This window comes from Podarcis vaucheri (genome assembly GCF_965113315.1).
Source record: "Podarcis vaucheri genome assembly, chromosome: 11".
NCBI classification, from domain to species: domain Eukaryota; kingdom Metazoa; phylum Chordata; class Lepidosauria; order Squamata; family Lacertidae; genus Podarcis; species Podarcis vaucheri.
In genome coordinates this window covers 21248271-21273807 of record NC_138749.1, presented here as the reverse complement: position 1 = coordinate 21273807, position 25537 = coordinate 21248271, and the positions used below count along the sequence as shown (strand labels likewise).

The 25537-nt window shown below is 43.0% G+C and overlaps 1 protein-coding gene across 1 annotated transcript in view; it reads left to right on the top strand.

Annotated features, from left to right (window-relative positions):
- The window catches only part of HCN1 (hyperpolarization activated cyclic nucleotide gated potassium channel 1), a 186809-nt gene extending 174320 nt beyond the window's left edge, over positions 1-12489 (top strand). The window contains exons 7-8 of the mRNA XM_082241872.1: positions 2283-2447; positions 8040-12489. Coding sequence (XP_082097998.1) covers positions 2283-2447; positions 8040-8872 — 998 coding nt within the window. The 3' untranslated portion in view covers positions 8873-12489. The remainder of the gene's footprint in view (positions 1-2282; positions 2448-8039) is intronic.
- Positions 12490-25537: the final 13048 nt, after the last annotated feature.

Sequence of the window (25537 nt, the reverse complement as noted above, 5' to 3'; positions counted from 1 at the left end):
CAAAGAGAACTCTGAGGCTTCTGAATTTGAATCCACTTAGGAACGTCCACTCAGGAAAAAAAATAAAAATAAATTAAACCATGGACTCTTGTATTGATATCTTTGTGAAGGGAGCCAGCATTTTTGCAGAGGAAAGTGGTGTGAGCCAATGACTAAGGACGAATGAATTTTACAATGTTACAGCTCGGAAAATTACATGAGGGCAGATGTCCAGTGTTCTCTGTTGACTCTATTGACTTAGTGTTATAACACCATCTATTTTGCAGGTATAATGTCACTCTGTTGTCAGGGGCAAGATCAACTCCTGAGCGATCACAGAATTTTGTCCAGTTTATCATCTTCCTTGACAAGAGTCCCTCCAATATTATTTCAACTGAGTGTGTGTGTGTGTGTCTGTGTGTGTGTGTTTTCAAGCATTGTGTGTTCCACTTGGACAAAGGGGTTTAGAAGCAATTGTATCCCTCTATCAGGAACACAGCTCAAGGATATAGGATTGCTCTGTTAGCCATATACAGTAGCTATTTTAGTTAGTTAACCACTTCCAGGATATCAATTGCTTGCTATTTAACTTTTTTTCGCGATCAAACTTTTAAGAGGTTTCATAGAAAAGTGAAAAGATTTCTATATGAATTCCAGAAGTTTCCCTCCTCTCTTGCAATGTTTTTCCCCCTCCAGAACCAGAGGGCGGCCATTAATATCACACAGAATTATATTGGTCCTGTGGGATCAAGTTTCCTGCAAGAAATGGCACAGGGCTCATGAGCCAATGGTTCTTCACAGCACTGTTTCAGCTGCAGGGATTCCCAAAGTGATAGTAAATGATAACCTCAAGTTAATTTAGTGTGATCCTCATATTAACGATTCACAAAATGATATATATATCCTCTTTCGCTCTGTTGATGAAGCTGTGTGCACAGGGACTTGTCAATAAACTGTTCTAAGCAGGGTTTGCCTCTACCAGAGCCTCTACCAGAGTGGTATTCAAATCTGGCAGCGCAGTTCCAATTTTGAAAATTTCATTTGGATGCCATCTCTAGCTAATAATGTGATTGCTAGCATTTGGGAATGCCTCTGTATTGCTAGCTGAATCCTTTTTTTAATATACAGTAAGTATGCTAATCACAACTGGGTCCAGATGTGCAAATCCTGGAAATGTGTGTCCTTTGGAGGGAGATGTGGTGGGTGTCCATCTTCGGAACACAGTAGCTCCTAATTTTCCTCCTACAAATGGAATGGAGTTCAAGTTCATGGAAGAGGGCTTCCCCTCCTGCCTTGCAGTCATGCTGCAACCTTGAAATCTGCTGCTGGGGGTTGGGGAAACCTTGAGAATAGTGTGGGAAATGGTGCTAGCAGGAAGAGGTGGTTCGAGGAAATAAGCCTCCCTTCAATGAGTTAAGTCCCAAGGCAACAGAATCACAAGGGCAACATATGAGGGAGACACACATTTCTCCATTCCTCCACCCCAGAGCAATGAAGCCTGGGGCAAAAAGCACCTGTGTCCCATCTCCCAACACGTTCTTCATGTGTATGGAGCACATGAAGAGGTGTGTGATTGGTGGGGCAGACCCTTGAGGAAGGGAGCATGTTAGCTTCCTTTATGACAACGCAAGGAGGGCAGTGACAAGAGGAACATCCACCTAGAGCAGCAAAATAGGCTGAGCGCAGTATGGGATCTGCATCTACTGAGAGAGGTTGGTAAGAAAAAAGCTCGGAGCCTTCTGATTTAGTGCAGGTACTAAATATCTTGATTTCCATGCAGGCATTTTATTTTATCAAAATGTTGCACTTTGCTGTTTCTATACAAGGGGATGCATGGGAAAGATGTTGCTCGACTACAACTCCCATCATCCCTGAGCATTGGACTTGGCTGGTTGGGGCTGGTGGGAACTGGAGTCCATCAACGTCTGAAGGGCCACACATTCCTAGCCCTGTTCTGGGGTAAAAAAATATAATGTCTTTATACAGGCAACCCGGTTGCTTTCTGGGTCATCATGCATGATGGCCCATTCCACCTGCTTTTCCAGCCACTTCCGGGTAGTCACAATGCATGCATGCATGGCTGTGCAACAACTGGACATGTGTAAATTGGTCGTTGCCTAGATTGAAATGGCAGGAAATAAACCTAACGAAATGAGCCTGAGTGAAGAGGCATGAGGTGCTTACAAAACTGCAGGAAATATTGGAGCTGGGTTTGAATTGCTGCTGCCGCTCACTCATCAGTTGCCTTTTTAAACCATTTCATCTCTTTTCCTTCCTGTGTTTTGTTCTTCCCTTTATCCCAGAAATCTGCCTTTTGACCAAGGGCCGCCGCACCGCCAGTGTGAGAGCTGACACATACTGCCGCCTGTATTCTCTCTCTGTGGACAACTTCAACGAGGTTCTGGAGGAATACCCCATGATGAGAAGAGCCTTTGAAACAGTAGCCATTGACAGGCTGGATAGGATAGGTATGTTTTTTGTGTCCCCCCCCCCTTTTCTGTTCATATAGCACCAGCCACAGAAGTATTTGTCTTTTAGGTCAAGAAAACTAAAACATTGTGCTCTACTAATGTAGTGGTATCTTTCAAGGTATGGAGGGATAAATAACTACAGTAAATAAATGCAAAAATAAGGGCCAACCCAAGGCATTTGGCGGCCTGAGGACAAGATGACTTTCCCATACACTGCACCAGAGGGGAGCGGAAGTTAGCTTGCTTAGCGGGGTAAAGGCAGACTGTGTGGCACACGCACAAACACACCTCTGCCCTCTTCGCACTTTGTTACCGCTCCCCAACTTCCCAGCATGTGCTATCTGAGGCACATACCTCTCTCTGCCAAATAATAGGGCCAACCCAATAATGATAACTGTTTGAAGAAGACTGGGCATGATAGCATGTGTATATGTGTGTGAGGAGGAGGGAAGGAAGCAAAGCCACACTTTTCTGCATGTTAAAAGCTCCCCTCCCCCAGGACTATTTTGGCTGCCGCACCCATCCTTCTGAAGCTCCAAGGTAGGGTCAGAAGAGGAATCCACCAAACTCAGATTTCTAAGCAGGCACAACTGATTCAAGCTGGGCAGATCATGACTCAAATCAGATCATGGATTCACTTCAGAATCCACTGTTCTGAGGGTCCCTCTATGAAGCAGTCCAAGAGTGTGGTCTCCATTCCTCCTTCTTTCCACACAGTCTGGAGTGGCTAGCATTTGGTGCTGCTGCTTGTTGCTGTATACCGTGAATACAATACAGCAAGTCCCCTGGGGAGCAATGGGACCTAATGACATTCTGTTGCTTTCAGAAGGAATTATAAGGAAGTTTTCATGGCTGCCACCATGTAAACACAAAAGGTGGTGGATTACCTGTTTTAAAAGTTTAAAGGAAAGAAGTATATTTTAGATCAATGGAGCAGTGGCGTAGCGTGGGTTGTCAGCACCCGGGGCAAGGCAAGTAATTTGCGCCCCCTAACCCGTGGATTTGCGCCCCCTAACCCGTGGATTTGCGCCCCCTAACCCTAATCCCCAGATGTTGCGCCCGGTGCGGCCCGCCCCCCCTGCACCCCCCACGCTACGCCACTGCAATGGAGCACCCTTGGAAGTACTTTTTTTTAAAAAACAGCTTTGTGTTTCTTTGTGGATTTTTAATAATTTTCCCTTTAAAAATCCACATGGAAATTTGATGGACTTAGTTCTGTCCCCATGGAGAACTGATGTGGACCAGACTTTAATGGGTCCATCCATCCCTGCTCCAGGGCGACATGAATTACTACTTTGTTCAACATTGCTTAGTTTGCATACTTCAGCTTGCACAAATGAGCCATCCGTTGTAATGGGTGAAATAGGAGAACCCTGCAGCTCTCTGCATCTGCAGCCCCTGCACCCCCTAGTCCTTTGGTACATGACTCTCCCCACATGTTTGCATGTTGCAGTGGAAAGATGAAAACAAGGAAGGACAGCTCACTTGCTTTCAGATCTTCTTGTGACCTATAAAAGAGTCTTGCTGAATCTTAACCATTTGAGTTTTTGCAGAATCTCTAAAACATTTTGCAAAGGCAAGAGTAGCATGCAAGAAGCATTGGAGACACTAGGAGAGGTAAGGGTGAGAATAAGGAAGGTACAATCTTTTGCATGACTCCAGATATATGCAGAGTTGGTGCCAGGCCCACAGCAAAATGTAGCAAGTAACAAAGTCTGGGGGCCACACCACTGTCCCACAGAGCTCTGAGAGCAACCTTTCAGGTATTTTAGACCCAATTAATTTAAGGCTTTATATGTCAAAATTAAGACCTTGAATTGGGCCCAGAAGCAAAGAGGTACCTAGTGCCGTTCTCTCAACATGAGTTCTGTTGGCCATTCCAGTCTGGTTGCTGCATTCTGTACAAGCTGCAGTTTCCGAGTCTCTCTCCTCCCCACCCCCGTGCATTGCAATAGTCCAGTCTGGAGGTTACCAGAGCTTGGGTCACTGTTGCCGAGTCATTTCTCTCCAGGAAAGGTCGTAGCTGGCGAACTAGCTGTAGCTGGAAGTTGGTGCTCCGAGGCCACCTCGAATGACAATGCTGGATCCAGGAGCACCCCCAAACTATGAACCTGCCCTTTCCCAGGGGAGAGCAACCCTAGGACAGGACACCTCTCCACTTCCCGGACTCAAGAACTCGGCACACAATACCTCCATCTTGGCTGGATTCAATTTCCATTTATTGGCGCCCATCCACACCATAACCACCTCTAGGCTCTGGTCCAGAACTCCACAGCTTCTGATTCAGATGGAACAGAGAGATAGAGCTGGGTGCCATCAGCATACTGATGACATCTCACTTCAAATCCCCTGATGAAATCTCCCAGGAGCTTCATATAGATGTCAGACAACATGGGTGACAAGATGGAGCCCTGTAGGACACCACAGGTCAATTCCCATGGCGCCGAACAGTGGCTCCCAATTGTCACCGCTGGACACAGCCCCATAGGTAGGAGCAGAATCACTGCAATGCAGTGCAGCGCATGCTAAGTTTTATGAGAGTGTCATGATTATTCTGCTGTCTTTTGCCATTCTTATTGTTTTTCCGTTCCTTTTATACACCACTTTGATTCCTTTTAATAGTAAGGTGGCTTATAAATGTTTTAAATAAAGAGCCACGGATACTGCAGAGAAGTGGCCGAAATCAAATATTAATACTTTTAAAACCTTAAAAAAATAAATGCAGCCCACTATCCCATTCCATTCCATTAAATGGCCATGTTGATTTATGAATAAGAGATGTGTTGCTATAAAAGAGAAAGTGTAAGTGAAATTTAAGTAATCCGAGGCTCTCACATATCCCCTGAGAATCTAAGTTTGGAAGTCATGCTTATTATTGTTTATTAATCATGTATAGAGGCTGTCAGCAGCATTCTTAGGAAAGGTCATTATTGCACAGATAGTCAAGGGGGGGAGGGTCTCTGAGTCTGTGAGCCAAAATGATAGGACCATATTTGTGTATGGCTTGGATTTAGTGAATTATGGCTAGCCTAGTGAATACAGTATCAAGGCTGTTTTTAAGTTGGCAAACGTGGCAGACCTGTGCAGTACGTCACCAATTTGTCAGAAATATTCTTCGAACCACCACAGACCAGCAGCATGGAGACAATCAGCAAGGCCAAATTTTGAGCTGGAAATTCACCATTTCGCTATCCTCAAATTATCCAGATGATCACCAAGGTTCATAGACATGTACCAACCCCCACCCCACCCCACCTGTAGGAATTTTTATTAGTATTATCATTCATTGCAATTGGTGGGTTACTTCTTTTTTATATAACAAAAAGTAACCCAAAGCAACTCACAAAGCTTGAAATGCATATAAAAACCAAAACAAACTGAAAACCCCAAAACAGGGCATTCTTAGCAGTGGTGCTCTCCCTGTAGAATGCCCTTCCTTCAGATGTTAAGGAGATAAAGAACTACACAACTTTTAGAAGACATCTGAAGGCATCCCTGTATAGGGAAGTTTTTAATGTTTGATGTTTTATATGTTCTGGAAGCTCCCCCAGAGTGGCTGGGTACAAATAATAAAATTAGTATTAATTGTTATTACTAAAAAGGCAGGTCAAATGCATCCCAGCTGCTGAAAGGAGGCCACAAAAATCTAAAACCCTCCAGTTTAAGGGATGAAAGCCTAGGTAAAAAGAAAGATTTTTGCCAGCTGATAGTGGTGGCGCCAGGAATGCCTCCCTGGGGAGAGCATTTCATAAGAAGGGCTCATTCTCATGTTGCCAGCCTCCGAACCACCCTTGGAGGGGGCATGGAAAAAAGGCCCTCAGGTGCTGAATGTATCTTCAGTTTCCAAAGCAGTGCTGTTTATTCAAGCTGCAGATTAATTCAGGCGATTGCTGCAAATGCATTCAAATGTATGAGATTTTGCTCTGCTGTTTAGACTGAAGCTGTAGGGCATTGTTTCAAGAGTCATGCAAGTTGTTTTTGAGGCCTGTAGACTTACTTTGGGGGCAGTGGATGATATAGATCTCACGTTCCGCAGCACCCAAACCAAGTATAGTCAGTTTGCATTGCAGTGATTTGTGTTACACAACCAGGTACTACATAATATCCCCTGAGTTCATATTAGTTCACAGCCATTTGGAAAGATTACTACTCTCAATCTGGTGGTCACTACTTAAGCAATGTTTAATAATTAGTTCCAGGAAATGTGTTAAATGGACACATGTATTTATAACTTACATAACACATTGGGCATTTCAAAAATTAGGGCAGCTCAACAAGGAGAGGGAGAGAGAGAGAGAGACTCTTTTAACACAACCTAGTTACTTCATTTCCTTTCCTTTCCACTGCTGGCAACCTGTCATGATTGGATTGCAAAGTATATTTGCACGTTAAGAGTCAAACCGGTCCCCACAATAATAGGAGTAAAATGCTGAAGTATTAGCAGGCACCGGCCTTTATCGTTAGCAAATAGTAAAATGCTCATCACGATGGTGGTCAGTGTGTTAAGTGGTTTTCTGGGGACAGGACTGCTAACCAGTTCATAGGATGCTTCAAATCCATGTAAATATTCATGCAAACATTTCATAGGATGCAGAGCAAATCAGAGGCTGGCATCGTTTGGATTCTGGTGCACCATTTTTATTTCAGCAAGCATTTCCGGAACATTCTTTTTTATCTGGCCACTTTTAATACTCTGCTTTATTTTATGACGTATGCTGTTTTGTATTTTATTTTGTTGTAAGTTTCTTAGAGATTTATGGTTATAGGTGATTCATAAGTAAGTGTCTGCTCGCCCTGTGCAAAATTGGCTGTGCATTCATGCTCACTTTTGCACACACACAAACCCTTGTCAGCGAGGGCAAGACAGGTTTTTGCTTTCATTTCATGTGCATCATGCCTGTGAGTAGTAGTATTATGAACAGCATCATCGACTTATTAATTTCCTTGTAAATAGCCATCTCAAGGAGATTTACACATAAGATAACTAAAAGCAGTTAACATAGTGTCTTTATATGCACTATGGGGCACGACACTGTCATCACAGCAGTGACCCATGTTCCTTAAAAGTGGGGATTAATGACTATTAGACATGAACATCTGTGTTAGGAGGCAGCACGCCACTGAATCATAGTTGCTGGGAAGGACAGGCAAGAGGAGTCTATTGCCTTCATGCTGTGTTTGTGGGTTTCCCAGGAACCTGAACTATAGAAGTGAATGGTTGCTATTGTATTTCCTATGGGGGGAAATGAAAGGATGCAATGGAAGACATAAGTGGGGAGGGGGCTAAACCTGCCCTGTAGTGATGATCCCAGTTACTCTAGCATCTGAGAATTGAGCTTATTCCCATTTTGGATAGCCTCATCTATCTGCCTGATCACCCCCCATGTTATTTTTCTTATAGTGTGACGTAATCTGAGGAATATAAAAAAAGAATGTGGCTGATGTTAAGTCTTTTGGCTATTTTAACCATTTCCCTTATTGCCTTGATGCAAGAGACAGACAGACAGCTAGATAGATATGGTATGATCTGCCAGGTGACCAGAGAGATGCTAACTTGCATGCTATGTTGTGTCCGTTTCGCCCACAAAGGAAAGAAGAATTCGCTTCTGCTGCAAAAATTCCAAAAAGATCTCAATACTGGTGTCTTCAACAACCAGGAGAGCGAAATTTTGAAACAGATAGTGAAACACGACCGGGAGATGGTGCAGGCAGTCGGGACGGCAAATCTGCAGCAAATGCCAGCCCTGAATTCGAGTCCTTTGACCACTGCCCCCTCGATGCAGATGAGGACTCAATCCCCGCCTGTGTATTCTGTGATGAGCCTGAATTCTCCAACGCCGAGCACACAGACGCCTCAGCAAGCTGCCGTTTTCTCCCCCTGCTCCTACCCTTCCGCAGTCTGCAGCCCACCGGTACAAAGCCCTCTAGCCGGCCGAACTTTTCAGTATGCAACGCCTACAGCTTCACAGTTGTCGCTGCTGCAGCAGCAACAGCAGCAACTGCAGCAGCAGCAGCAGCAGCAACAGCAGCAAATGGCGAGTGGGTCACAGAAGAGTGATATCCACAAGAGTACGCAAGCTCTTCACAATGCTAGTCTGACGAGAGAGGTGAGACCCCTCTCTGCCTCACAGCCTTCATTACCCCACGAGGTTTCCACTATGATTTCTAGACCTCACCCGACAGTGGGAGAATCTTTAGCCTCCATTCCACAGCCCGTCTCCGGTTTCCAAAGCACAGGCATCCAGGCTGGGAGCAAAGGCACTGTCCCCCAAAGAGTGGCCCTCTTCCGCCAGATGTCTTCAGGCGCAATTCCACCTATGCGAGGGCCCACGCCACCAGCTGCCACGCTGCAAAGGGATTCTTCCGCAGTCTTAAGCACGGAACTAGAGGGCGATAAACCGCGGTTTGCTTCAAACTTATGATTCATGCAGACTTCAAATAAGCGGAGACTGACATAAAACTGAGATCACTCCCAGGATTTCCAATAGATCCCAGCTGTCTACAATGAAAAGGAGCACTTTGGACAAATTGAACCCTTGAATGTATGGAGAGAGACAGAGAGACAGATGGACATCAGAGAGAGAGAGAGAGAGAGAGAGAGAGAGAGAGAGAGAGAGAGAAGAGAACTCCAAAATGGCCTCTCATGTCTTCCTTTCTTAGAAATTGTTAAAATGAGTCTAAAAACAGTGGTTGTAATGTTATTTATTTTTAACCTGGTTAGAAATATGAAGAGATTTCCTGTTTTTATTCTACATTAAAAGGCAGTATTAATAATTCCAGGAACTAAGCCACACAGAAATAATAATAACAATAATAATACTAATAAAAATCCATACATAATGCACCCATTAGCTTGGAATACGCAAACAGTAGTTTTTAACTTTTCTTAAACAAAAATAATTGAGACACATTTCCCATTTTAGAGGTCCAGATTACTTTTTGGTGCTTTTACATTCAGGTTTTCGATTGAAGGATCAATGAAATTCTTCCTGTCTACAGAAAAAGGTCTAGCAGTACTGCTTGTTTTGGATGAAATCTAACCTCAGAATCATTCTCCTCTTTCTGAAAGCTGGGTGGACTTCTATCTTCATATTGGGGGGTAAAATTAGTGGAGACTCATTAATCTTACTGTAAATAACTTTTTAGACCCAAATAACAACAACAACAACAAAAACAAAAATAGCTCCTGTGTGGTGTACCATTGCAAAGTATTTGTTTAGAAATTTAGTTTGCAACTCTTCACGCCAAAATATAAAAAATTAAAATTTTACGAAATATAAAATGCAACACAACTGTAATGCAATGGCTTGAGACCTACAATGCTCCTTTTACATGCAGTGTTTTTATGCAAAATTATATGCTTGATCCTGCTCTGTGTATTTCACCAATGCCATCACCTATTTCTTCATTGCCCTAGGTGGTGTCTGAAAATATTCCACGCATGCTTGGATTCTTATTATTTTTAGCAGAAAACAAACAAACAAAAATGAACAACAAAAGCACCCTGCACCCCAGTACAACTCATCGCTTCAGTCAGCCGTTTTAGGGAAAAGCCCAAATGTGTCTTTTTAAAACTTGGAAAATGATAAATGTGAATGGATGGTTTCTGCATTTCATTTCCTATAATGCTGACTTCAAATCTGTAGTTAATAACTAAAAGTGAATTTGTTTTGATTTTTTGAATGAATTATTTTGTCAATCACTGCTTCGGTTAGGCTTTCAGGTGTGTTCTCTGTCCTCACTGTAGTTCTGTAGTTGACTGTGACGATATTTTACAAACAAGAAATAAGTATACTATAGCATCCTGTTTGTTTGGGAATGCACAACTTGCTCAGTGTGTACTATAATAATTTGGACAGCATATTCTACTATGGCATGTATTGTCAACCGTAGAAATGAGGTTAATTTTTTCTTCTTCTAATGTCTGCACAAAAGGGAGGGAGTCATTAACAGAAGGCAGGGTTAAAGCATACGGTTTTGTAAACCTTTTCTTTCCTTTGCTTCCTTTCTCAAGTTAACATACGACTTACAAGTGCTTCCAGAGGAAGGATTTTCCAACTGACCAGTGTTCTGATTCAGGCCCCAGTCAAACGTTGCCTACCACGCTCCTAGTGCTTGTAGCATTGGGGATGGGTTTGCTAGCATGAAACATAACAGTACACTTTTCTCTTATTGTGTGGAACAGAAGTTGCAGACATTCCTGCAACTGTAGCTCAGTGGTTCAGCATCTTCTGTCTAAGCAGAAAGTTCTTGATCCCTGGCATCTCCAGACAGGAGTAGGATTGTCCCACATCTGGAATGAAGATTTAGAGAGCTGCTGCCAGCCATGCTCAGCTAAATAGACCAACAGTCTGGTTCACAATAGGACAGAACCTATGTTCCTGCTGGGAGCAGCTGTCCCGGCATGGTGAACATCATGTTGCTGTAAGTAATATGTAAACCAGGGCTTGATGTGTTGCTGCCTGCCCACATAAGCTATGCTAGAAAACTCTGTCGATCCTTTCTGATCCAGGTAGTTAGACTGGGAGCTACAAAGTGCAGCGTATATAAGAATCTGATAGAGCACCCGTTGCAGCAAATCCCTTGATCCTTTTCCCTGGGACATTCTTTCCTTCTGATGTGATCCTCCATCTCAGAAGCAGACATGGAGGAACTTGTACAAGACCTGTGCCACCCTCCCCACAAAGGAAGCCCCTTAGCAAATTGATAGTGCCTGGGGAGGGCCACCGTTAAGCTGACCATGCCGTAAATGAACTGCATTCTGAATGGCGGTGCAAACAACACTGCCCATCCCTTCAGCCCAAAATGGGTAACGCCTGGTAAGAGAACATGCCCATTAGTACTGACATCACTGAGCAGTGGAAGAACAAGATGGCACCTTGCAACTGTGTATGTTGTGGCGCTTTCGTATACACTTGAAGGTTAAGTGTGTCCTAATTCCAGTGAAAAACACAACCCACCAGGAATGTTTTCCCTGTGCAAGATGCATCCATTCCAATGGGATTTATTCTGAAGACACCCCAACGGATGGTGTTCAAAGTTGGTGGTCTTTGAAGTGTACAGAGTCCTTTCTCTACAGGAGCCTCTTTGTCCCCAATGAGGCCACTGTAGAAGGAAGGGTAGCTTCGAGAGTGCCGCCCAAAGTCATTCTGCCTGTTATGCCTTTTCTCTGATGCTATTTCAAATGCCTACATGGATAAACCACACTTAAAGGTTTTAGCGAATCCCCGTTCCCAACTGAAATAAAGTTATTGATGTAATTTATTCCGTGAATATGATGATGGTGGTTAAATGGGAGTGGTCATGAATCACATACAAGGAATGTAACGCTATGGATAAACTGCAAGACCATTTATTTTTTGGTACAATAGAACCCTAACTTTATTTTAATACTGATAATAAATTTTATCCAATTTAAGACGATCATATTCTGGTCCTTAAAACTATTCAAGGTTTACATTTGATAGGAGTATAATGGAGTTGGTAGTGAACTATTTTTATACATATGTTTATTTTATTTTAAGTACTATAAAGAAACATTAACATACATGGTCTTTCAGTGAAACCATTAAAAAAAACCTTTTTAATGACTTTGTAATAGAGTGGGCAAAATCTAAGATTTGTAAGTTAACTAAAAATGGTACAGGGTATAAAATGATATACATATATGTATGTATGAATGTGTATATATATATATTTAGGTTACGAATCAAATGACTTTCATTTCTGTAATACTGTATAAAGAATATCCATTGCTATTTTGAGAATCAACCTATTTTTCTCTGTATATAACTAAGCCCTTAAATATGGAACCTTGCATCTGTATAGGATGAAATGTATTTATGATGAGATTGGATCATGTTGCTGCTGAAAAGACAATATACATCAAACTGATTCTTACAATGACTGTGTGATCAGGGATGAGTTAGACTTTTTTCTTTTGTCTTTGCTCAAAGCCATAAATATATATATAAATATAAAGATTATTAATAAATTGAACAAAAATATAAAACAATAAAAACATGAATATTTTATTTGATCTGTGGTGTTTCCACGAAGGTATGTCATGTTATTTCGATGTGAACCTAAATGTTTTCTTACATTGTCAAATGAATGTGTGGCAAATTTTGTAAAACACATTCTGTATTATAGAATTTCTGAGATACATAGATTTTCCCCACCCCTGGAAAAACATGTTATTTGGTGGCCTAAGATGGGGAAATATAACTGGTTCAATTATGGAGAGTCATGTTACAATGATAAAGGCCTGGGTAATTTGTATACTCTAGTTGTATGCATACTTAACAAGATATGTACAGAGGTACCTCAGGTTACGAAATTAATTTGTTCTGGAGGTCCATTCTTAACCTGAAACCATTCTTAACCTGAGGTGCGCTTTTGCTAATGGGGCCTCCCGCTGCTGCCATGCCACCGCTGTGCGGTTTCCGTTCTCATCCTGGGGCAAAGTTCTCAACCCAAGGTACTACTTCTTGGTTAGCGGAGTTTGTAACCTGAAGTGTTTGTAACCCAAGGTACCACTGTATTGGTTATGAATCATAAACTTAGAAAGTTAAAACAACCAAGAGTCTTGTAGCATGGGAAGTCAAGGAAATATATTACGACATAAGCCTGTGTAGATTACTGTTGCTGCAACAGACTAACATGGCTTTTACTCTGAAAGTTGAGTTAAATACTTCCTGTTCTAAAACAGTTACATCTGATTGTGAATTAAGAAAGTATCACTTGTCTCATCTAAATCTGCCTACAAACACTTCCAGAATCAGAAAAGTAATTACCCAGTCCACTGAATTGCAGCAGGTGCTTTGAAAATCACACCAAGGAATATATCCATTCACTTCAATGGATGGGACTGGTCTGCACATAAATCCTTTTGAACACATGGGTATAACTTCATTGAAACAAGTAGGTAACCTTACATGTTCCTATCTTTCACGTATCCTATATATTTTTCAGAGTGCACGCAACCTTGCTTTCAAAGAACTCCTAGTGAAACATTTTGTGCTAAAACATGAATTAGGCTGAGTTACCTTCGAGATGCCCCCTAATATGTTTCACGGCTGACTGAGAATTGGACCTGCAGGTCTACCAAGCTAAAACTTGGCTAGGTAGTAGCTGACAGGGTAACTACTATTTCCCATTAACAAAATACTGCAGTTTGAGCTCCAGGGAAATGAAGCTCTAGCAGAAGCTCTACTTTCTGGCTCCCTGATGAGATTCACTCATGTATTTGTCAAATGATGGGCTGACCGTCTGAGAAGACTCCAAAGAGCTCTGAGGAGACCAACTGGAATTAATGGGCAGTAGTATCAATAGGATTGCTCTCTGTAGACCTTAGTTGGAAACAAACCTAAAATGCCATTCTCGCATATCTGGAGACTTTGGGCCCAACATACATGTGAAACTTCCATATACTGAGTCAGAGCATGGGTCCCTCTAGATCAGCTCTGTGTACTTAGATTGGAAGCAGCTCTCCAATCCCTGAGGCATAGAATCATAGAATCATAGAATCATAGAGTTGGAAGAGACCACAAGGGCCATCGAGTCCAACCCCCTGCCAAGCAGGAAACACCATCAGAGCACTCCTGACATATGGTTGTCAAGCCTCTGCTTAAAGACCTCCAAAGTAGGAGACTCCACCACACTCCTTGGCAGCAAATTCCACTGTCGAACAGCTCTTACTGTCAGGAAGTTCTTCCGAATGTTTAGGTGGAATCTTCTTTCTTGTAGTTTGGATCCATTGCTCCGTGTCCGCTTCTCTGGAGCAGCAGAAAACAACCTTTCTCCCTCCTCTATGTGACATCCTTTTATATATTTGAACATGGCTATCATATCACCCCTTAACCTCCTCTTCTCCAGGCTAAACATGCCCAGCTCCCTTAGCCGTTCCTCATAAGGCATCGTTTCCAGGCCTTTGACCATTTTGGTTGCCCTCCTCTGGACACGTTCCAGCTTGTCAGTGTCCTTCTTGAACTGTGGTGCCCAGAACTGGACACAGTACTCCAGGTGAGGTCTGACCAGAGCAGAATACAGTGGCACTATTACTTCCCTTGATCTAGATGCTATACTCCTATTGATGCAGCCCAGAATTGCATTGGCTTTTTTAGCTGCCGCGTCACACTGTTGGCTCATGTCAAGTTTGTGGTCCACCAAGACTCCTAGATCCTTTTCACATGTACTGCTCTCAAGCCAGGTGTCCCCCATCTTGTATTTGTGCCTCTCATTTTTTTTGCCGAAGTGCAATACTTTACATTTCTCCCTGTTAAAATTCATCTTGTTTGTTTTGGCCCAGTTCTCTAATCTGTCAAGGTCGTTTTGAAGTGTGATCCTGTCCTCTGGGGTGTTAGCCACCCCTCCCAGTTTGGTGTCATCTGCAAATTTGATCAGGATGCCCTTGAGTCCATCATCCAAGTCGTTGATAAAGATGTTGAATAAGACCGGGCCCAAGACAGAACCCTGTGGCACCCCACTAGTCACTCTTCTCCAGGATGAAGAGGAACCATTGATGAGCACCCTTTGGGTTCGGTCAGTCAGCCAGTTACAAATCCACTGAGTGGTAGCATAGTCAAGACCGCATTTTACCAGCTTCTTTACAAGAATATCATGGGGCACCTTGTCAAATGCCTTGCTGAAATCAAGGTAGGCTACATCCACTGCATTCCCTTCATCTACCAGGCTTGTAATTCTGTCAAAAAACGAGATCAGGTTAGTCTGACATGACTTATTTTTCAGAAATCCATGCTGACTATTGGTGATCACAGCATTCCTTTCTAGGTGCTCACAGACTGTTTGCTTAATGATCTGCTCCAGAATCTTCCCTGCTATTGATGTCAGACTGACTAGGCGGTAATTATTTGGGTCCTCTCTTTTCCCCTTTTTGAAAATAGGGACAACATTTGCCCTCCTCCAGTCTGCCGGGACTTCGCCTGTTCTCCAGGAATTCTCAAAGATGACTGCCAGTGGTTCTGAGATCACATCTGCCAGTTCTTTCAATACTCTTGGATGCAGTTCATCTGGCCCTGGAGACTTGAATACATCTAATCTAGCCAAATATTCTTGTACTATCTCCTTAGTTATTCTGGGCTGTGTTTCCTTTGCTGAATCATTTGCTTCAAATTCTTCAGGTCGGGCATTGTCTTCTTTATCGGAGAAGACTGAGGCAAAGAAGGCATTGAGGAGTTCAGCCCTTTCTGTGTCCCCTGTTTGCATTTCACCATCTTCTCCTCTGAGTGACCCCACTGTTTCTTTGTTCTTCCTTTTGCTACGAACATACCCATAAAAGCCTTTTTTGTTGCTTTTAACCTCTCTAGCAAGCCTGAGTTTATTCTGTGCTTTAGCTTTTCTGACTTTGTGTCTACACGTGCTGGCTATTTGTTTGAATTCCTCTTTGGTGGTTTCCCCCCTTTTCCATTTTTTGTACACATCCTTTTTTAATCTTAATTCAGTTAAAAGTTCTTTAGATAGCCACCCTGGTTTCTTTAGGCACCTTCCATGTTTCCGTCTCATTGGTATTGCCTGACGTTGTGCTTTTACTATCTCCGTCTTAACAAACTCCCAGCCATCATGAACTCCCTTTCCTTTTAGTATTGCTGTCCATGGGATCTCACCCAGCACTTCCCTAAGTTTTATGAAGTCGGCTTTCTTAAAGTCAAGAAATTGAGTCCTAGTATGCTTGGCTGCTACATAGATCACCCCCAGTCTTGCTACCTGTCAGGCTTTGGGGAATCGGCTTCCTCCCCCCCCCCCATGGCAGTAGATAAGAAGATCAAATGAAAGGAACGTCTTACCGGTTAGAATCTTTAATAATCACAGCAAGAGAACAAAGAACACATCTCCTAGAAATGGCAATACTCCTAATTAAGGGTCACTCCTATGTCTTGTAATCTGAGCTTGTAGCCTCTCCGCTTTCTGTTCTGACATTTTCTGAGCTCTCCATGACTTTGGAGACAGGGGGTGAATGTTGTCCAGAGACTGTGAATTTGTTAACTCTCTCTCTCTTCCAGTGTTTCTTCTCCTAGCTGTTCCCCATCCAGTATTTCGCAGCTTCTGCCTTCTGAACTATGCCCCTCTGCAAACCACTGTTCCAAATCTATACTGTCCTCCTGCTCCTGGGAAGATTCAGAATCAGGACGAGGGGGTGGCTCCCACCATTCTTCCCCAGTGCAGCCCTCCTCAGCACAGTCCCTGACACTACCTGAGATCATTGATCTATAATTGCCTGGGATATGAGACCATCTGCTTACAAACCATGTTCTCTACTGACCTAGGGCTCAGGTATAAGTAGGTCATGAACAAGAAGATGTGTCCTCCTCCACAGCAAAAGATGCCAACAGCCAGTTTAGTAGACCCATCTAAGCATTGCACATCTTTGTTGCTTACCTCTGGCTCATACTTTCTGAATTCAAGTGTTTGGTTGTAACTTTGTGTACAATTTCACTGCTTACATCTCATTGTAACCAATATTTCACATAACCGTGGTGGGAAGACTGTTGACTTCCAACACCCATCACCCTGACCATTTGTACACTGGCTAGAGCTTATGGGAGTTAAAATTCAACAACAGTTGGAAGGTTACAATTTCCCCAACACTGTAATAGAAAATGGGAGAGAAAAATACTAACTTAGTGTAGCATATCTGGAATTTGAGATAGGTTATTTAGAAAGGCCATTTTCATGTATTTTTGTGGTGCACCCAGCCTACCAAAGTAAAATCATAACCACCACCACCACCTGTAGGTTTAGTTTTGGGGGATCTTTGGGAAAAACTGATGTTTCAATATGAAGGATGGTAGAAAGGTTGAGAACCAAGCTAGCTCACTGAGACATAATGATTCATAAAGTCCATTACCGTGATGCATGTTGTAAATGGAAGCATTTGTCTTTTCTAATAACCATTTCCCATAACACTGGATTGTTTTGCTGTCATCATGCAAAGTTGCTTCTGCCCCCCCACCCCCCCACCCCAAGTATCATTGCATTCTAGAAACCTGATTTTCCCTGGTTTCTGATGTAGGGTATCTGTGTGTGGAATGTGTGTTGAGAGCCAATGGATTCAGTAGAAGTGCAAACAGCCTTCCCATATCTTCTCTCCTGCAGCCCCTTATCTCCCTGAAAAAGCCTATCTGGATGGTTGGTGCACCCCTGAATAGCCTGGGCTGGAGCACACGAGGACTGTGGTGTGAGAGGGGAACTGGAGGCACTTTGTGGGAGCTTCTGCTCTATTTGAGGCCATTTTCATCTCCCACTACTACAACTCCTGTGACTAAGGTTGGGGGGATCTGTCATTTTCAATTTTTCATTTCCCCAGACTTCAGTTCTCCACATCTCCATAGCAGACTATGATTTTTTAAAAGACCTCATGAAGATTCATCAGTGAATTTATCCTGATAGACATGTGTTTCTATGCAATATCTGCATTTCTGCAAAGCGATTTTACACACCAAATGCAATAATGCATTTTGATATCATTTCACTAATGTGCATTTCAATGCAGAGATTACCCTAGGATATGCATTGTTGTAAAACATCAGTTGGCTGGAGAATTTCATTGCAAAATTCAGAGAAGTGAAAATTTGAAAGGATGGCTGTGTTCTGGTTCACATATTGTTTCAGAAAGTGTGAATTATGTAGATTCTCCATTCAGTGTGAACTGAACCAAACCTCTCCATCTCTACCTGAACCAAACCATCTCAATCCATGCAGTTCAGGACAGTACTTTGAACTTTTGGGTATGCTGTTCTGAGGAAGTGAGGGGAAGGGGAAATTCACGTCCCATGCAGCCTTTGGATCCAACCAACGGTGTCTAAAGTGATCAGTAGCAGGCGATGTGGTACATTACCCCTAAGCTCCTTGGCCTACAGTACAATCATAGAATTGTAGAGTTGAAAGGGACTCAAGGGTCATCTAGTCCAAGCCCTTGCAGTGCAGGAATCTCAGCTAAAGCATCCATGACAGATCCACGTGGAGATTAGTGATCCAGTGTGAATATCGCTTCCCACAGCTCTTGCAGCAGGCACAGTGCAGAGGAGTGACAATTCAGGAGTTCAGGAGCAGTGTAAGGATTTGAAAAGTGGATGGAATCACCTACAATGTCCCAACAAGTTTCCTCATGCCTCCCACCAAGCTTTTATATACCTGAAGTATGCCTGAAGGAGCGTCTCCACCCCCATCGTTTTGCCCAGACACCAAGGTCCAGTGCCGAGGGCCTTCTCGCGGTTCCCTCGCTTCGAAGTGAGCTTACAGGCAGAGGGCCTTCTCGGTAGTGGCGCCCTCCCCGTGGAACGCCCTCCCACCAGATGTCAAAGAGAAAAACAACTACCAGACTTTTAGAAGACATCTGAAGGCAGCCCTGTTTAGGGAAGCTTTTAATGTTTATTGTTTAATAGGTTATTGTATTTTGATATTTTGTTGGGTGCCCCGCCACCCCTGAGCTCATTAAAGGCCTTCTGAGCCTCAGCTGAAGCTCTACACTATGCTAGCATCCCTGCCCCCCTTCCAAAGTCTGGGTGCAAAGGGGAGGCCCACCCTCCTTCAACCCAGGTCCCCACAATTCTCTCTCTCTCTCTCTCTCTCTCTCTCTCTCTCTCTCTCTCTCTCACACACACACACACACACACACACACCATTTTTTTCCTGCCAACTCAAGCTTGATCCCAACAGCACTGCATGGCTCACGAAATCAGGTGCCAAAACTGGGGACAGGGCATGTTGGCTCAGACCTATTTCAAAAATTCATTACAGTGTCACACATTGTGACTGGGGAAATTAGGTTCATTAATTTTAAGCAGTCGACTTCCAATTTATTATTCTTCTGTTTGTATTAATGTGTTCAAAAAAAAAATTGAACCATTTGTTCTTAATCGCTTTCTGCAACCTGCTCATGGCTTTGTATGTTTTAAGTCTTTTGCCCACACTTTGTGTTTCACATCTTACTAAGCCCTGAATGTTTCTGCCCTTTCTTGATATGAATAGCTCACACTGTCATTTTTCAATACACCAATTATATTATATTATATTCAAATATCTGAATAGTTATTTAAAGGATACGCAGCCTTTTTGTGGTCCATTCAAAGGATGCATTGGTGAGATTCCCAAACTGACCTGAGGCAAATGGCCTTCAATATGTCATTAAAATGACCAGCCTGTAGCATCAATGGAACATGGAAATGAAATGTTATATTTTTTTATGGGTTGGCCGTATCATTTATTAATGAATTTCCGTAACTCAATTTATACCTTAAAATACAAAAAATGAAAACGAAACTCCTGCAAATGCCAAGGAACCATATTTAGGAAGACTTTTCTGGTAAATGATTCAGTGAGTGGCAGTTGAAATGCAAAGGAATAGAGAATTTTCTGCAGCTGGAATAGTTATTTCATGCACCACTCCCCTTTTTTAATTAAAAAAAAACAACCATTTTAGGGCAATATATTGTTACATGGGGGTTATTTATTTGAAGCTAAAGCAGTGGGAGTTAATACCACAAATCAAAAAGAATAGGTTAATGTCTGTATATACCCCCCCCCAAAGGCTGTGTGTGTGAGAGAGAGTGGATTCCTGCTTCTTTTTTGAAGATCTACTCCTGAAAGTACACCTGGATTAGTAAATCTACTACACCATCATTAAAAACAAATGAACCAAAGCTATGACAATGCAAGATTTTAGCTCTCTCTTTTCACTGATGCACAAATGGAGCTCCTTCATCCTCAGGTGCTATGTTAAAATACCTGATTGCATTTGCATATTTTTAATTTTCTGAAGTTTGCCTTCTGTGGCAAAGAACAGGAAAATGAGGTCGATGAAAGGTTTAACCACTCTGTCCATCCTCCTGTGATTTGCAAGGAAGAGAGGGCTGCAGGTGTTGAATCCATATTTTCTATTCAAACAATTCTATATTCACATACGATTGCATATTTAATGGACCATCTAATTTGACTTTCAAGGGCAGAATAAATTGTGAATTCCAGCCAGGCACAAGAATTTGACGTCACAGCTAGCCTCCTACACCCTCAGGCTCTTGTCTGCCAATCACTCTTCTAGCATAGCCTCCTTCAATAGTGTTTTCTTGAGTTCCAATTGGCATGCCCCATTAGACTGGACTGCAACTGCACTTCAGAGGGGGGGGCAAGTTCTCGTAATATCCATGTACTCTGGAATGACTAAAACATGCAGCGCTGCCACATTCCCTCATCTGCAGACTTACACATGTGCCCCATGTAAAACTGAAAGTACATGCATACATGGAGGAAAAGGATTGCTGTAATTTCCGCCATTTCAATGGCTTTTTAGGCAGCTGGAAGACTGGGAGAATGTTGGTACAGGTACATGCTGGTGTGGTAAGACTTTGGCTGTGGACATACTAAACCTTAAAGAATTCTGGAGACGGTAGTTTCACCCTCATGCAGTTACAATTCCCAAAAAGCAATAACTAGCTCTTTGAGGGGAAGAATACATAGTAAAGTTGCAGTGTGTACCCAGTCCATTTTCCATGGTGGTAGACAATATAAACAGAAAACAACAGTAATAATAAAGTATTGGGATAAAACATTAAAATGTAAAGCAAACAAACCCAACAACATGTTAAAATAAAATTTAGCCAGTATACAATGTGTTTCTAGAATGACAGGAATAAAATTTCAATAAAAGAGCAGCGTGAACATGAAAACACAGTGGTACCTCGGGTTACATACGCTTCAGGTTACATACGCTTCAGGTTGCAGATTCCGCTAACCCAGAAATAGTGCTTCAGGTTAAGAACTTTGCTTCAGGATGAGAACAGAAATCATGCTCCAGCGGCACGGCAGCAGCAGGAGGCCCCATTTGCTAAAGTGGTGCTTCAGGATAAGAACTGTTTCAGGTTAAGTACGGACCTCTGGAACGAATTAAGTACTTAACCACTGTAGTTAAAAGTACAGTTCCCAGACTTCCCTAGGAACCTCTCTGAGAACTGTGAGGGGAATAGGGGTCTCCAAAGAACTCTCAAGAGCTTAACAAACTACAGTTCCCATGATTCTTTGGGGGAGATTTGACTGTTTAAAGTGGTATGATGCAGCCCTGAATGTTCTGTGCAGATGGGGCCTAACTAGGACCCGATCTGCTCTGATTAAAACTGAACTGAATGCTGCCCAATGTTATCTTGGTCTCCACAGGTGGAGCTCCTCAACAAGCTCCTGTTCTCCATATGCAGGTGCAGTAAATAGGGGGTTTGGGAGGCTAAAGTTGGTATCCACCTCCCATTCAGGGCTAGTCCTATTGCTGCTATCTGCCTGCGTGAATGATGCAGTCATACATGATACCTCATGGTATCTTCCCTTGGGCTTTCACTGAAGCACAGACGCCTGGGGAGGCTGCAGAGTGCAGACCACTAGCGAGATGATTTGTAGAATGAAAAAAAGGACACTCAGAAGCACCCTTCAGCCACCTCAAAAGTAAAGTAAGCACAGTAGAAGCCCTGCATCTCATCCATAGGACTTTCGCCTTCTCTTTTGATAATGTTTGAATGAAATTTATTTTCTCATTAATTGATGAAGAATGATAGGGAAAGAAACAAGAGATGGTGCTAATCTTGACTGTACTGCATCTTGTCTTGTCTTCCTCATGGCAAATAGTGGGTTCAATTTTTGAAAAGCTGAACCATTTTTAACTTTCCCATTAAAAAAAGCCCTCTCCAATCACTCCATTGCTAATCATTTAACACTTTCTGTACAGCAGGGTCGGTGCAGCCATTAGATGGGGTGAGACCACCAGCTCAGGTGGTGGAAGCCCTGAAGATGCCACCCACATGGGTGTCCTGCCTGCCCTACTGCTACCACCACTTATGGAGAAGTGGCGCTGGCATCGTTGCTGATTTGGGGCAAGACCTTGCCCAAAATTGCCACCAAAGCTGGTGCCGCTTTTCCAGTGGCAGAGGCAGTGGGCTGGGTGGGGCAAGCAGCAGCAGCAGCAAGGTGGTACTACTGCCTCAAGCAGTAGAATGCTGCATAACGTTTAATTTCACCATTCTCATTTAAAATTGTGAGCATAGTAATAGGAACACTTGGGAGTTTTCAGTGGAAGTAGGATAAGAGCTATTGATTGCTACCATATTGGAGCGAAGGTGCATTTGTTTTCATAGAATCATAGAATCATAGAGTTGGAAGAGACCACAAGGGCCATCGAGTCCAACCCCCTGCCAAGCAGGAAACACCATCAGAGCACTCCTGACATATGGTTGTCAAGCCTCTGCTTAAAGACCTCCAAAGTAGGAGACTCCACCACACTCCTTGGCAGCAAATTCCACTGTCGAACAGCTCTTACTGTCAGGAAGTTCTTCCTAATGTTTAGGTGGAATCTTCTTTCTTGTAGTTTGGATCCATTGCTCCGTGTCCGCTTCTCTGGAGCAGCAGAAAACAACCTTTCTCCCTCCTCTATGTGACATCCTTTTATATATTTGTACATGGCTATCATATCACCCCTTAACCTCCTCTTCTCCAGGCTAAACATGCCCAGCTCCCTTAGCCGTTCCTCATAAGGCATCGTTTCCAGGCCTTTGACCATTTTGGTTGCCCTCCTCTGGACACGTTCCAGTTTGTCAGTGTCCTTCTTGAATTGTGGTGCCCAGAACTGGACACAGTACTCCAGGTGTGGTCTGACCAGAGCAGAATACAGTGGCACTATTACTTCCCTTGATCTAGATGCTATACTCCTATTGATGCAGCCCAGAATTGCATTGGCTTTTTTAGCTGCCGCGTCACACTGTTGGCTCATGTCAAGTTTGTGGTCAACCAAGACTCCTAGATCCTTTTCACATGTACTGCTCTCAAGCCAGGTGTCACCCATCTTGTATTTGTGCCTCTCATTTTTTTTGCCCAAGTGCAATACTTTACATTTCTCCCTGTTAAAATTCATCTTGTTTGTTTTGGCCCAGTTCTCTAATCTGTCAAGGTCGTTTTGAAGTGTGATCCTGTCCTCTGGGGTGTTAGCCACCCCTCCCAGTTTGGTGTCATCTGCAAATTTGATCAGGATGCCCTTGAGTCCATCATCCAAGTCGTTGATAAAGATGTTGAATAAGACCGGGCCCAAGACAGAACCCTGTGGCACCCCACTAGTCACTCTTCTCCAGGATGAAGAGGAACCATTGATGAGCACCCTTTGGGTTCGGTCAGTCAGCCAGTTACAAATCCACTGAGTGGTAGCATAGTCAAGACCGCATTTTACCAGCTTCTTTACAAGAATATCATGGGGCACCTTGTCAAATGCCTTGCTGAAATCAAGGTAGGCTACATCCACTGCGTTCCCTTCATCTACCAGGCTTGTAATTCTGTCAAAAAACGAGATCAGGTTAGTCTGACATGACTTATTTTTCAGAAATCCATGCTGACTATTGGTGATCACAGCATTCCTTTCTAGGTGCTCACAGACTGTTTGCTTAATGATCTGTTCCAGAATCTTCCCTGGTATTGATGTCAGACTGACTGGGCGGTAATTATTTGGGTCCTCTCTTTTCCCCTTTTTGAAAATAGGGACAACATTTGCCCTCCTCCAGTCTGCCGGGACTTTGCCTGTTCTCCAGGAATTCTCAAAGATGACTGCCAGTGGTTCTGAGATCACATCTGCCAGTTCTTTTAATACTCTTGGATGCAGTTCATCTGGCCCTGGAGACTTGAATACATCTAAACTAGCCAAATATTCTTGTACTATCTCCTTAGTTATTCTGGGCTGTGTTTCCTTTGCTGAATCATTTGCTCCAAATTCTTCAGGTCGGGCATTGTTTTCTTTATCGGAGAAGACTGAGGCAAAGAAGGCATTGAGGAGTTCAGCCCTTTCTGTGTCCCCTGTTTGCATTTCACCATCTTCTCCTCTGAGTGACCCCACTGTTTCTTTGTTCTTCCTTTTGCTACGGACATACCCATAAAAGCCTTTTTTGTTGCTTTTAACCTCTCTAGCAAGCTTGAGTTCATTCTGTGCTTTAGCTTTTCTGACTTTGTGTCTACACGTGCTGGCTATTTGTTTGAATTCCTCTTTGGTGGTTTCCTCCCTTTTCCATTTTTTGTACACATCCTTTTTTAATCTTAATTCAGTTAAAAGTTCTTTAGATAGCCACCCTGGCTTCTTTAGGCACCTTCCACGTTTCCGTCTCATTGGTATTGCCTGTCGTTGTGCTTTTACTATCTCCCTCTTAACAAACTCCCAGCCATCATGAACTCCCTTTCCTTTTAGTATTGCTGTCCATGGGATCTCACCCAGCACTTCCCTAAGTTTTATGAAGTCGGCTTTCTTAAAGTCAAGAAATTGAGTCCTAGTATGCTTGGCTGCTCCTTTCCGCTGTATAGTAAACTTCAGAAGAGCATGATCACTCGCGCCTAATGATCCTTCCACATCTACCCCACTAACCAGGTCATCAACATTGGTTAGGACCAGATCTAAAATGGCTGTTCCTCTTGTTGCTTCTCCCACTTTCTGGACAATGAAGTTGTCTGCAAGGCCAGTGAGGAATCTGTTTGACCTTATGCTCTTGGCTGAGTTTGACGTCCAACAAATATCCGGGTAATTGAAGTCCCCCATTACTACTATCTCCCTTCCTTTTGCATGCTTGGCCATCTGTTCCAGGAAGGCATCATCTATGTCCTCCGTTTGGCTTGGGGATCTATAGTAAACTCCCACAATGAGGTCTCTGTTATTCTTCTCTCCCTTAATTTTGACCCAAATGCTCTCACTTTGGCTTTGAGGTTCTAAATCTTGGATCTCTTCACAGGTATACACATCCCTGACATATAATGCCACTCCTCCTCCTTTCTTGTCTGGTCTGTTTCTCTGAAATAGATTGTATCCCCCCATTATTACATTCCAATCGTGGGACTTATCCCACCAGGTTTCAGTGATGCCTATTATGTCATATTTAGTTTGCTGTACCAAGAGCTCAAGCTCATCTTGTTTATTTCCCATGCTTTGCGCATTAGTGTAGAGACATTGAAGTCCATTAATCATTCCCCCGTGTCTCTTATTTAAGGATTTTTTCCTCCCACCACTAGGTCCGCGTGCTGTTTGCTCCATTTGGTCTATGACATTTGGATGATCATCTTCATTAATT